This window comes from Pempheris klunzingeri, chromosome 16 (assembly GCF_042242105.1).
Source record: "Pempheris klunzingeri isolate RE-2024b chromosome 16, fPemKlu1.hap1, whole genome shotgun sequence".
In the NCBI taxonomy this organism is placed as follows: Eukaryota; Metazoa; Chordata; class Actinopteri; order Acropomatiformes; family Pempheridae; genus Pempheris; species Pempheris klunzingeri.
The window spans coordinates 11,275,120-11,288,578 of record NC_092027.1 but is presented as its reverse complement, the minus strand read 5'-3'; the positions used below and the strand labels follow the sequence as shown (position 1 = coordinate 11,288,578).

Sequence of the window (13,459 nt, the reverse complement as noted above, 5' to 3'; positions counted from 1 at the left end):
CATTCACCTACCATACAAGTTTCCCATTAGAAGAATATTATTCCTGCCTGCTTCTGTCACATTTTCCAAGCTATTCTGGGGAATCTATAGAAATGTGTGCATCCTTTCCCTTTAGTGGGATATTTAGCATGCTATGGCTTTGTCGTCCTATTGAAATTCCAGTACCTGTTTGCGTAGCTCCTCAGCAGCTCTCCTCGGTGGCAGCCCGTTAGCTGAGCCTCGACCGCTAGCCAGGGCCTGCTGCTCCCTCACGTGCTCCCGTGCCTCCGCCCGCTCACTGCGCTCCCTCAGGAGGGGCGGAGGTGGAGGCGGAGGAGGTGGCAGTGGTGGTGCAGGCGCATCCCTGCCGTGAGATCCCGCCTTAGGCCTCGGACTCTCCCTGGTCCCTGCTCTACCGTGGCTGTTGAAAACTGGATGACAGAAACAGAGGAATCAGGTTTGTTGCATTTGGGAATCTTAATTAATATGGGCGAGGAGGATATTCAACACGTGCGGATGGATCTCTTACTAGCTGTTCACATATGTAAGCTAAAATGAGCTTAAATGACATTTAGTAGGCATGGTTTCAGAAGAAAAGTGCTGTGGAAACTGTAGTTTTATCATACACAGTTTTCTAAATGAGGTAGTAGTGTTCTACTGTTTCCTGACCAGTGATCATTAATGAAGCTAACTGCCAGGAGTGCAGCAACATACACAGCACATGAGTCATGGTTGAGAATTAGGAACATACATGGTATGTGTACACATTTTATATCTTTACATTTTAAAGTTCTGCTACCTGGTATAAATTCTTTATGAGCACGAGTCAAAAGTAAATAAATAAAATAACAAATTAAGCCACTGTAAAGAAAACAAGACACTGTGGAAAGTCCAAGGCATAACTACCCTTAATAGGATACATACTACACTTTTTCAGGCTACCGTCTACCTATGCCAATGCCAATATGTGGACGTACAGTAAGTCTCAATAGCCCCCCTGTAGTGCAGAATGGCTTATAAACCCCTGGCACCAAACCACAACGACCAAGTGGAAAAGCCCTCACAAACATTGGAGTGACAGGCTTTTGGCTGACATATAGCCCCCAATCAGTAAAATATGCATGATTTAAGGTGTGCATGAAAACGCCTTTATACTACATGTCAATGAACCTGTTCAAAATGGACGAAGACTACATGAACCCCTGGGAGTGATGCTAAACGAGTTGAACATGAGCAAGCAAATTAACATGCGCATTCAATAGCTCTCTCTTCGGCCTTTATGAGGCTCAATCTAAAGTTTCATGGCATCTTAATATCAATGGGCAACAGGCTCTGTGGAAATAATGACAGGAGGACCACAGCACAAACACACAGAGCATTCACAGCACACACGCGAGGTACAAAATGAACAGTATGCTCTGAAAACCACGATATGTGTTGTTAGATGATATGCATGTACATATTTGAACATCCGTGTGCATCTCTGTCAGCAAAAGTGTGTATGTGTGTGTTTTACGCTGTGTGTGTATCCATTCACAGCCACAAGTGAGCATCTGCGGGTCTCTTGGGCCCCTGGCTCGATGAAAAATGAGAGAAATCCTGACATTTTGAGAAGTGAGCTAAGCAAGAAACTGAGCCCAATAAAAGCTGTTTAATTTAGCTATGTCAACATGGCACATGGCCGAGTAAGAGAGAGAGAGAGCGAGAGAGACTGAGCGCTGATGAATGGCCTACAATGTAGGGCCTTTCCTGTCTCTCTTTACCTCCCAGAATAAAATGTTTCACTCTCCTTCACTAATTCTGTTTCTCCTTTTTTCTCTCAACTGCACCCCCCCCCTCCTTCCTCCCTAAGAGCCCATATAACCCTGCTCCTGCTGGAGAGTTGCCCAAGCTGCATATTAAAGTGTCACGTTTGACACCAATCTTAATACCGCAAAAGTACTGAGGTGTGAGTGTGTTTGTCTGTGTGTGTGTGTGTGCATGCCCGATAGCCAACACAGCATAAACACTGTCTCAACACTGAAGCAATGCCCCAGTCTTGACTCTGTGCACACCTACGTATGTAAACGCCAGTTTCAGTGTCCTTAACCCCCTCATCTCTATTGTCCCCTCTAAAGTATATCAGCCTATTTCCCTCTTATCTATTTATTTAGCATATCACAGCGAAGGCGCCAAGCTGCTTTGCAAACAGTGTTGGTACAGTATATGAGATAAGAAAGGAGACTAAGCTGTCCTCATGCACACAACAAGCCTGGATTTGTTCAAACAGGTTTCAATATCCTGCTGTTCGTGCTACTTTTACAGATATGTGCATATGTACAGTTCACGTTTCAAGCTGCAGCTACAGATGTTCTCGAAAGAATGAGAGAAAAGTGTATGTATCTATGTGCGTGTTGGGGGGTAGACACTGTCAGTGAACTTTACAAAGGCAGTGCAGAGTTCTGTGCAAGCAAACCTATGGACCTCTCTCCCTCTTTCTGTCTTTCTCCTCCTCCACATTCCACTTGAGAGGATGACAGAGGATAGAGCTGAGCAAAGCGTTCACCTTTTGAACCTTTCTGGCAACAATTCTACAGACTAAGGAGGGAGGGAGAGAATGAGGGAGGGCGAAAAGGAGGAACTATGGAATTCAGCCCTTGTTTCATGAGGAAACGCCTGGCCGGAAGGATTGTATGTCTCCCAAGTCTGCCAGGGAGGGAGGGCCTGCAGGTTAAAATCATTCCTCAACTAAAAAAAACTTTAGGTTCAACCCTAAAGGATGGATATACTAAACACATGATGCACCACTGTAAACAAAAATAGGAAATATTTTGGTTTCTATGAAATTTCATGTGTTACCTTAAAAAAATCTCCATCTTATTAACTCTTATCAATGATTGAGCCCCAAAAGTCAGATTGTCTTGGTGTCTGTGCATCATTTTGTTTCAAAGATTTCCTAGAATCAACTGTTACGTCTCTGGATAATTGAAAAAAATCACTTGAGAGTTTTGCAGCTTACTTGTTTTTATAGTCATCAATGTTGGACTTGTGAGTGAGTCTTTTCTCGTGGGCACAATTGGACGCATGCAATTTCCTAAATGTTAAGCACAAGTGTGTGTATGTGCATTCATCCAAACGTCTATGTGCCCCAAGGGGTGTACGTATGCTGTCACTGCGTTGTGTGTGTGTGTGTGTGTGTGTGTGTGTGTGTGTGTGTCGAGGGCCCCGGCCAGCTGTTGCAGTGTGTGCATAAACACCTTGTTAGGGCTTAGCAAGCTAAGTGTTAATTGGGTTGGAAAGAGTCGATGTGCTGCTCTACTATCCCATGTGACTTAGCCAGTCTCTGCAGTGGAAAACAAGAGCACAAACTTAGGAAATTGCTCATGTTCACACACAAACAGGGATACACAAGTACAAGCACAAGCACTACTGCTCTGTCTTCTCTCCCATGATTCATTCTGTGCTCCTGTTTGGCCCAAGTTCCTCCCTTCTGCTGTTGTATTTCTCCATCTATCACTCTCTAAGAATGTTGAAATTGGATCCTTCCATTCTCCTATAGTTATTTTGTTGGTTCGTCATCCTTCACTCCCCTTCTTCCTCTGCCCTCGCCTCCCTTTTCTACCATCTCTCTCCCTCTCCTCTTCCCTTACCTTCATCCCTACTTTCATCCATCACATGGCACCCCTGCACGTTTTTATTTTTCTTCCGTCTATTAACTCCTCCTTCTCATCCCAGGAAGGCTCTCCACACAGGCAGGATCTAATGGACCATTAGACCAATTGAAGACACTCTGTCTCTCCTATAAAATGCCCCTATTCATGAATGACTGCATTTCCCATAAAGCTCTGGGAATATGTAGGAAAGGAGTTTACTATGTACTCTATATAGGGGTAAAACTGAGTCCAATGCATGAAGACAAAAAAGGTGCATTAGTAAAAAAAAGAAAAGAAAAAAAAATGGCACACTAATTTCCGAGCTCTAGTTCTGTCCTTACCATGCCCGTTGAGCGGCTGCCTGACGGGGAGCTTGCCCTTGCGGGGTGTCGAGTGGCAGGAGGAGGAGACCGAAGCTTGGCTGCTGCTTCCTCCACCATGAGAGTGGATCCCACCTCCGTTCCTCACCTCCTCCTCCTCCTCCTCATCGTCCTCCTCCAGGTCCTCCTCTTCCTGGGAGCTTCCAAAGTAGGCCATGTTACTGGGCAGGGCTGATGAACCTGGGTGCAGAGTGGTAGAGGAAAGGAGGAGAAAGGGACACAGAGAAGGAGATGAATAATAAAGAGGTAGGTAGGGGAGGGGGAGGGGGACAGACATGAAAAGGGAAAAACATGACAATTTGAAATAAGAAAAGGGTACTGAAAAACACTGCTTTACTGTAAGTGAAGTCTTTGTCCAACCCCCAGCTGTCCGTGTACAGACAAAATGTCTTGTTTTTCATCCTGATCTCTGACATTACAGTGTGAATCAACATCGATATGTAGCAGGTGAAATATTAATGCAAAAATAGAGGCTTTTGCGTTTGTGAATAATGATGATTGCGCTGCTGTTTTTTCATCTGTTATTATCCCAGTTGGTGGCCTATTGATGCTTTGTAAACTGCTCTGCAGACAGCGTCTTCATTCTTACATTTGCACACACCTTGAAACACGCAAACGAAATCAAGGGTGTGCACGTGACAATGTTCAAACTATTTGCAAAGTGATGACGGTGTTACTTCTAGCATTTATTCTGTGTCTGAATCCAGCTAAACCTCTGTGGTCTTCCCAATCGCCTCTTAAATCAGATATGTATGGATTCTGGGTGTCCTGTAAATGTTTCAGTTTCTTGTTACAATGTTTTGCAGATGCCACTGCAAGACATCAAAAGTAGTGGTGGGTCCAGCAATATCAGTGGTATTACAGTGCAGAATGAAGGAGAGGGGATGACAACATGTTCTGATGACTAAAACTAAAACCAGAGCACTGGGAGTGTGTAACAGGCTGTCTTTCCTCAGAGACTCTTGATGTTGACAGTTTTATTGAGACATATATACTGTACATGTGCTCAAATATCTAACTCTGTTAAAGAGTTACTTTAGAAACCAAAGAGTCAGTGCTGAGCTAATCCCAAATCTGTCGCTTTCCCTCTTCCAAACAGGATTACTGTCAATCTCTCCCCCTATTGGAGAGGGAAACTGACGTTCTCCCTCTTTCCTTTTTCTGTCACACTCAATCACTTTCATTGTCATCTCTGAGAAATCTGGCTCAATACACTCTGGAAGGAGGTAAATGGTGTTTGGCAGTGGATAGCCTATAATGTTACCTCAGTTAGCTCAATGTAGACACACATTCACTCTCATAAAAAGGTCATAAAGCCCAAAGCTATGTTATTAAATTTCATAATGTTGCACTCGTAAAAATCAGTGTGCAAACAGCTGGTTCAGTCATACAGATGCAGGAATAAAAAACTAAGACACTGTGTTTGGACATATAGTGTTAGACATAGACATATAGTGTTCTGCAATGTTGAACCTTCCCTTTATGCATATGGCCATTTTCCACTGCATGGCACAGCTCGGCTTGACTTGGCTCTATTTGCTTGGAACCGTTCTTGTTATGTTTTCCGTTGATAAAACTTGTGGATAGTATCTCTGCTGAGGTCTAACCAAGCTGATCTGGTATTAGAGGGTGGAGTAAAAACACTGCAGACCACCGATAGGCCAAGTTACCGGCAATAGTGACTTTTAGTTATCTTCCTATTTACTTGACCCACATTTTTTTACGAAATGGCAGCCTGCAAAACCACACCATGGTCGAATGACACAGTGCGAACACAGTCCCTTCTATATTCTCTGTCATGATAATAGCAGAGCTTCTTTAAGGAATAGGGCAGTGTGTAAGTTGAGTGCGTACCGAGTGTGTGGTTGAGCAAGTGTAAGACTGCGAGCAGGAGAGAGTGATGGTGGACGGAGCAAAGGCTAACGTTGGCAGTAAAGGAGTCAGTTCCGCAGTAGAAGTACAGTGTGGGTTACGGTCTGTCAGTGAATAAAAGCAGGGAGGTCAACACCTCCATTGTTCTTATGTATTTGTGTTGCATTGAAGATGATGTTACGGCAGTTTCACACAGTGTTGCTATGGTGATCAGCTAAAAGTCCTGCCTACAATGAAAGGGTACTATCTGAGGTGGAAAACGACTGAGAAAAGTACCAAAAGCGAGTAAAATCTAGTCCTAAATGTAATTCTATAACTCTACATTTGTGAAAATTAAATTAACAGTTAACTGTAATGTGTGGTCATGGCTTTGATTTAATCTGACTGTTTATGAACATGAAACACTGGATTTTATGAATTTGTACTCCTGAATAAAATTGATTGCATAGCATGAGCAACTACTGAGGTTTTTATTACCCTTATGGGGGCTTCAGTGTTTAAGGGGCATTAATGGAAGGCAATGCATGATTATATGACAATTAAAATAGTGTTAAGCCATTGAAAAAATAGGCTGAATTTAACTAGCCTGCATTAAGCCGGGTCCTTAAAATTACAAAGTGAATTAAGAATTAGCTAAGCCAATTATTTAATTAGCACACTTGTTTTGAAGGGTGATGCATACTTAACTTAGATTTTACCCATTCAATACATTAAGTGGCTTAATAAAAATACAGGGATAAAACAAGTATGAGGACACAAAAATAATTCAGTTTTCTAATAGATTTACACAAGGGATATGTCTGATCGATATCCGAACAAGCCAAAATTTAGCACTTAGTACTTTACCAAGTACTTCATGAGGTCTCTAGTTGGACAATGGGTATAAGATTGAAGAGAAAATGCTCAGTCATCAGCTCATCCATAAATAGTGTAATGTAACCCCTCACTAAAGCTGCTAGGGCCTGAATGATTGATGAGTAACCAGCCCTTTGTAATCCATATGTGTGCAATGATGCGGAAACACATTCACACTATAAGTGGGTAACAGAGTTCAGCAAACACTAAACATTTGCGCATAAGTGTGTATGTGAGGATACACTTAATATTTAAATGACACCCTGACTAAGCTCAGGCTTTCCTAATGACAAAGGAGATGACGTGGTACAAGGCTTAACTGGTGCTAACCAGTGCCATGCAGACCAGAGTACTGCTGAGAACTGAGGCACTCTTCTTTAAATAGCCTACACTGCAGACTGAACTAAGAAAATAAGTAAAGAAAGACAGTCCTTCTGGAAACTCTAGCTGGAAAGCTAGAAGAATCGTGTTTTTCCCCGCCAACAAACTGCAGTAAATCAACTCCTTCAATGATTCCTGATTTGATAGATTACTGTCTTCTTTTGTGAATAGATCATAAAACAATAAGCATATTAAAATCATTATTCCAACCTTCTTTTCTGAAGCATTGGCCACATCTTTGAACATAGAATGATTTTCATTTTAAAAGCGCACTAACAACTATTATTGGCCAGCCGAGGGACCTGTGGTTAGCACGTCACATTACATTTATTTTGAAAGCTCAGTTTTAAATTTCATACTCATATCAAAGCTTTCGCAAATACAAAGAACTAGAGCCTGGTAATAATAAATCTTGTTGTGCCTTGGATCACATTGTTCACACAGCAGCTCTGCCAGTTTCTAATTATCTCCTCAGAGAACGGGAGAGAAACAAAAATCTGTAGTGGCAGCAGATTCCCTGAACAGATAATATTGGAGTTCTACCTGCTCTCTTTTACTTCTAAAGGAGGTCTGCAGGGCAAAAAGTAATGGTTCAAAAACAGTGAAATATGGCTTTTATAGTGACCCAAAAGGAAAGGCCTGTTTCTTTGCAGGCAGGGATAGATCTTCACACTACGTCTGCTTAAAGATGCTCTCATAACCCATGCCCCGTGTGTGTTTATGTTGTGGTTTTTCAGCATACAGCATCTGAAGTATGATGCAGCGGTAGAACTCGTGTAGCACTGCCACTTTGTAGCAAAGTACAATTTTCTGGCTTTTAACAAGTGGATCAGCCCTCAATAGCTCGGTGACTGCAGCAAACATACAAACCAGAAGCCACACACACACACACACACACACACACACACACGCACTTACAGACGAACACATACATGAACGAACGCATCGCACAGACATCTCGTTAATCTTGGCTACAGAGCAAACGCTCTTCTCTTAGACCAAACAAAAACACCGAGGCGGCGCACACGCTGGCCCAATCAGCTTCTAATGACTTGCTTCATTAGCTAAATGGCTGTAATTTACTGCCCTGTACATGGGTCAGAGGGCCAGTGACAAACAGACCATAAGGGCACCTGGGGCAGAAATGGAGGAAGGAGTGTGGTTTTGTTTGGGGGTGCAGGGAAGTAGAGATGAACAAGTGAAAATGTTCAAATACTTCAGTCCTTCTGGGAACAAGTTTAACAGGGGGAGAGTTATAAGTTGGCCATAAATACATTTAAAACAGGGTTCTCAGAGGTATGCGAAGAGAACTGCTGATATGTAGTAGAAACTGAAAAGAGGAACAGAGATGAAGCTGACTGAAAAAGTGAGAATGAAAATGGGAAACTGAAAGACATGGGGGTTTTTTTAAAGTTGAAGAAATAATCAGAATGGTAAAAAATAAGGAGAGACAGAAATAGATATAGCAACAGCACAACAATATCCTCTTCTAAATTCAAGATCCCCAAAATAAGATTCTGGAGAGACAGACAGACACAGTGAGCCATTGTGCCTAACAGATCTATTGGTCTAGTACTGACCAATGGCATCCCAACTACGGGAGAGACCGCAATACCAGCGACCCCAAATCCATCAGCTCCTAGAACACACACATAGAAACACATATGCTGAAAAAACACAACTCAGTTTCTCTCCAACAGAGTTTAAGTCCAATCCCTCAATTACATCGGCTTTTTATCCACCTCACTCTGACTGCAGACAAATCATAATTAGGTCTGAAAGAGTCTATTAGGATTGTCATTTTTAACTGGGCTCTTGGGTGGGGGGGGGGCATAATTACAAACCCTCCATTCTCTGGCTACCCTTCTTTTGTCCCCTTAACTGGAACCGAAACAATGAGGACAATTTAAATAGTCAATCAGAAAGGTTTAGCTGCCATGGGGACATGTGGACGTGCTGACTTAAGACAAAGTCCTGCATGTGTGCGCAGGAATTACGAGCACTCTTTTTAAGGGAAGGTCAGAAAGGGAGACAAGTCTAGGTTTCTCTGGCATGGAAAGGAAAAGTTATGTCCTTTAGCTGAGCTCTGCCAAACACTGTTCAGTCAGTAGGGGAGAAACACGGAGGGAGAGACAGAGAGGATTAGGGATTACATCTCTGATGGACATTCCTTGATGTCAGCAAAACCATTAACCCTGCAAACAGTGGCTCTGCTCTTGGAGGAGAATGCCGAATCAGTCGGTGTTGCACCGCCAACGTCTGCATAGCATCAGGAGTGACAAGTAAGTCACAACTCAAACCGTCTCCAGGCTTTAATCAAATAACAATCATTCATTAAAGATACAGAAAAATACCTTATCCCAGAGGGAAATTCAGCTGTCACAACAGCAATGCACTTGAGACACACATGAATAGCTGCTGGACTTGAAATCTTATTCCCAGGAGTGAAAATGTGCTTCTAGTTAAGTGAGATTCTCAGGCAATAAAAATACCATCAAACAAACTCAAGTCTAACAATCTAGCTACAAAGACAGAAGTCCCAAGCACAATTCCTAGGACTGGCAGTCTTTTCTTAAAAGCCAGATGTGAAAAGTCCACATTTATCTCACATGTGTAATCATGTACTTGGAATCTGAGGTCTTTGGTTCACTAGGTCAGGGCTGGGAGGTTACGTAAGCAGAGCGGAGAAACTGGCCTCGCTGAACCTGAGAGAGAGGCACCATGCTGGGGCTGCCAGGCATGGAAGAAGGCCCAGAGGTCAAAGAGGTAAACACAGCAGTCGTACACATATAAACCGGCATACTGGCACACAGACACACCAATCACAGAAAAAAAAAAGAAAAAAGAAATCACACTCTTGGAAATGAGTCTTACGTAAGAGACTCATTTCCAAGAGTGTGTATGCAGACAGTTACTCATTTACTCCCTAATCTATTCTTATCTCATCTATGTCAATGTGTATTCTGTGTGTGGGAGTGCGTGCATGTGTGTGTGTGTGTGTGTGTGTGTGTGTGTGTGTATTGAATGAGAACAAACTTCGGCAAATGACTCCTTTCCAAAATGCACAAAAAGATTCCTGACATTTAATGTTGAATATTTACTAAAGATGAATGCTTGCTCAAAAAATATGAAGTAAAGGTCAAAGAGCAACATCCATGTCATTTACTTAAGCGGCAGGCATCTCAATTTGAAACGAAGCCTTTGGAGGACTTGGAAAATCTGGAGCAGGCCAACGCTGAGTGCTTCAATGTGGATATATAATGCCTCAGTGCTGCCCCCACCCTGCCGACCACAGCACTACACCCTCTAGGTTACCAGAGGCAGACAGAGCCAGAGGCAGACTGTCTGGCTACCACCCAAATGGCTTTCTCCATGGATATAAACAGCCCAACTACAGGCCTGGACCACACATAAACACCATTCTGAGAACACAGGCAAGGACTGAGCACTCAGCCTGTGTGCGAGGGTATGTGTGTGTGTTTGCAGGAGAAATAGATGCACAGTGAGATAAATACAGAATATGGGCCCTAGACAGTGTGGGTGGTGAGCATACATAGTGTGCATCCTTCTATACAATTGACAGAAATCTTGTTTTTCACTTCTCTGTCCAGTTACTCCCACGTTGCATCAGAATAATCGGGCACCCCTGCCCTCCCCTGGAGGAATTAAAAATAACTTTTTCTCTGATATAGCAACAATACTTCTACCAGCAGCCAGCAAATTCGTGATGCAGAAATAAAGTCCCAAAAGAATAAAATGCTGTCAATTACAAACTCCGATAGAAAGTAACTTGCAGAGTGATGGAAAAATTTGATGTGATTTCACAACACGGAGGCAAACAAGAGTCCTGCTTTCACAACATTTGTTTCTTTTTTAGTTGCTCACTTTAAGCTTCAAGTCCTTCATGTTTTAACTGCTTTTATGTAGCTGTCAGAATGAGTGATAGATAGAAGCCTTTAGGGTGGATGGGTAATGTTTACCAGATAAGAAAAGCAAACACTGCAGTGGGTGTGAGGGGGGTTGTAGGGGTGTGTGTTTACACACTGAACGTTTGACCTGGGACAAATCCCAGAAATCACCACTGATAGGGATTTAGGGTAGAAATGTTGCTAAATGCCCCAGTATGACTTCAAAAAATAAGTCAAAATCAAATTGAAAAGAAACAGAATTAAGGAGATCATGGACTTGAGATTTCCATAATATTGCTAGAGATCCTATCTGAGGCATTTTGGTAGTGGAGATGAGGCATCCAAATGTGTGTGTTGGTCAGATCACCAGAGAGACATGTATTAGAATCTTAAAGGGGACTGGGGGTTTCAGACGATATCAAAGACTTGGGTCCCTTTGAAAAGATTAACCAGGCTAACACGTTTGTCCTCATGGGCTGTGTGTCATCATATACACCCTGGATGCTGCATGTGTGCACATAAACACACACGCTGATGCTCGCACATACGATGGCAGGGCAGACAGGAGATAAGCTGAACATCAGTGGTGAGCATGGATTTGCGCTCACACACACACACACGCTTGAACACACACACTCTTTTGGTAAGGGTCCCTGCATATGGGTCACATGAGAAGCCAAAGGGAAAAACAGAGCAGAAGAAGCCCGCACAGGAAAATGTCATCCTCGCAGCATGGATAGTAGACACACACACACACAGGCATAATACACACAGAGCTAAACTGGGTCTATAAATACAGTGGTAAAGCAGGGAGCGGCAGAGTGGAAAAAGCCCAGTGGAAAACCATTCAATCGTTAGCTTAGCAGCCTAGCTCTAAAATTAGCCTTAGTAGCGCAGCAGAGTACAGCAGACCTTGCACACACACACACACACACACACACAGATGAGAAATCAGCTTGCAAAGCACCATTCCTAACCTTAATTATAAAGAGAGAAAGCAGCCACACTGAGTCAGGACCAGCCACCTACACCTCATTAGTCTACCACTCCACATGTAAGGGTGGGGTTAGCTTAGCACCCAGAGCTCAGAATAATCTCAACTTCAAAGTATATGGGACATTAAATCATTAGCCTATGTCACATCCTGGCCTATATATGCTAATCAAAGCCCCTCTCACCGAAGGCTTCAGTCGGTTTTAGCAACCTCCAATTATACGTTCCTGAATGAGTCCTGTAAGGTTAAAATGACATTCCATAATGGGAGCATTCTCGTCAGAATAGCAACGTATAGCCGCCACGTCCCAACAGACGTCAATCTAAATTTGCATCTCCTGACTCTTTAGCCTACTTTGTAAAATGGGCAGAGGTTAATAATGATAGCAGTAAATTAATCGGAAGCAAGGTTATTTGTCTTCCAAATGAGTTCATTCTGGTTGTGAGGACATGTTTAAGAAAAAGGTGAGCAGGATGTTCAACAAAGGATAAAATTAAGATAGAGAGGGAAGTCACGGCCAAGGTTGTTTGAGACAATGGCCCAAAACTTTTATTATTCAGGCTTTGCTTTACTGCTTTCATATTTCATCAGAAAAAAGATGACTGAGGACAGACATGAATGGAAGGTAAAGTTTATGATTTATGTGTGTGTGTAATATTCCCTCCAACCCTTACGGTTTGATGTTACATCAATTTTGAAGTTTTTTTTATTTTGATTTATAACTTATAGTACACATTTTGAAAGAGGATTCATAGTTTTGGGCCTCAAAACTGTCTAAAAAAATAAAGTAAGCTGAACTTTAGAGCTGTAGCAGAACAGAAACTTTTTTGCAGTGCCCTGGCAGTGGTGGAGTAGCCTTCTCTGTTTGCTGGCCAGCAGAGCATAGATCCTAAGTAACATGAATCCTTCATTAAAAAAGAGAAAAGAGAACGGGACTTGACTCGCTATGTAAGTAATGGGGGGTCTTAGTTAATTTGAGTTCCCGCACACAGGCAGTTTATATGGGTGTATGATAATGTCTTAGTGCCTGCATTTGACCCCAATAGTTTCCCTGTAAAGACAGTTCCAAAAAAAATAACACAAAACTAACTCTACTGCTAATTACTCTGCCGTGGCTTTTACAGTTCATTTGACATCGAAGGCGCTACATAGTGTCAATGAACCTGTGTAGTGTTTGTAGTGTGGGGTGTGTGAGCACTATACACACGAACAGCTGCTGTGGTAGAGGGTGATGGGCAGGGTGTTAAGGAGACAAATAGTTGTTGAAAGGTAGGAGGGGGAGATGTGTAAGCTGATGAAATGCAGGATAATCTTAGCCTTGGGCAAGTACATAGTTATTTGTAGTATGTGTGTGTGGTTTTGTGTGTGTATGTGTGGGTGGAGGGTGATCAGAACCTGACTTAACAAAAGTTATTACATGTGCTCTTGAATTGCTTACGAATGCAACTTTATGCGTGT

General features: G+C 42.6%; 1 protein-coding gene across 1 annotated transcript in view; it reads right to left on the bottom strand.

Annotated features, from left to right (window-relative positions):
* Positions 1-13,459, bottom strand: part of jarid2b (jumonji and AT-rich interaction domain containing 2b) — a 104,655-nt gene that overhangs the window by 17,638 nt on the left and 73,558 nt on the right. Inside the window, exons 5-6 of the mRNA XM_070846224.1 lie at positions 3,953-4,171; positions 166-410 (exon numbers count right to left, since the gene is read on the bottom strand). Of these exons, the coding sequence (XP_070702325.1) occupies positions 166-410; positions 3,953-4,171 (464 nt within the window). The remainder of the gene's footprint in view (positions 1-165; positions 411-3,952; positions 4,172-13,459) is intronic.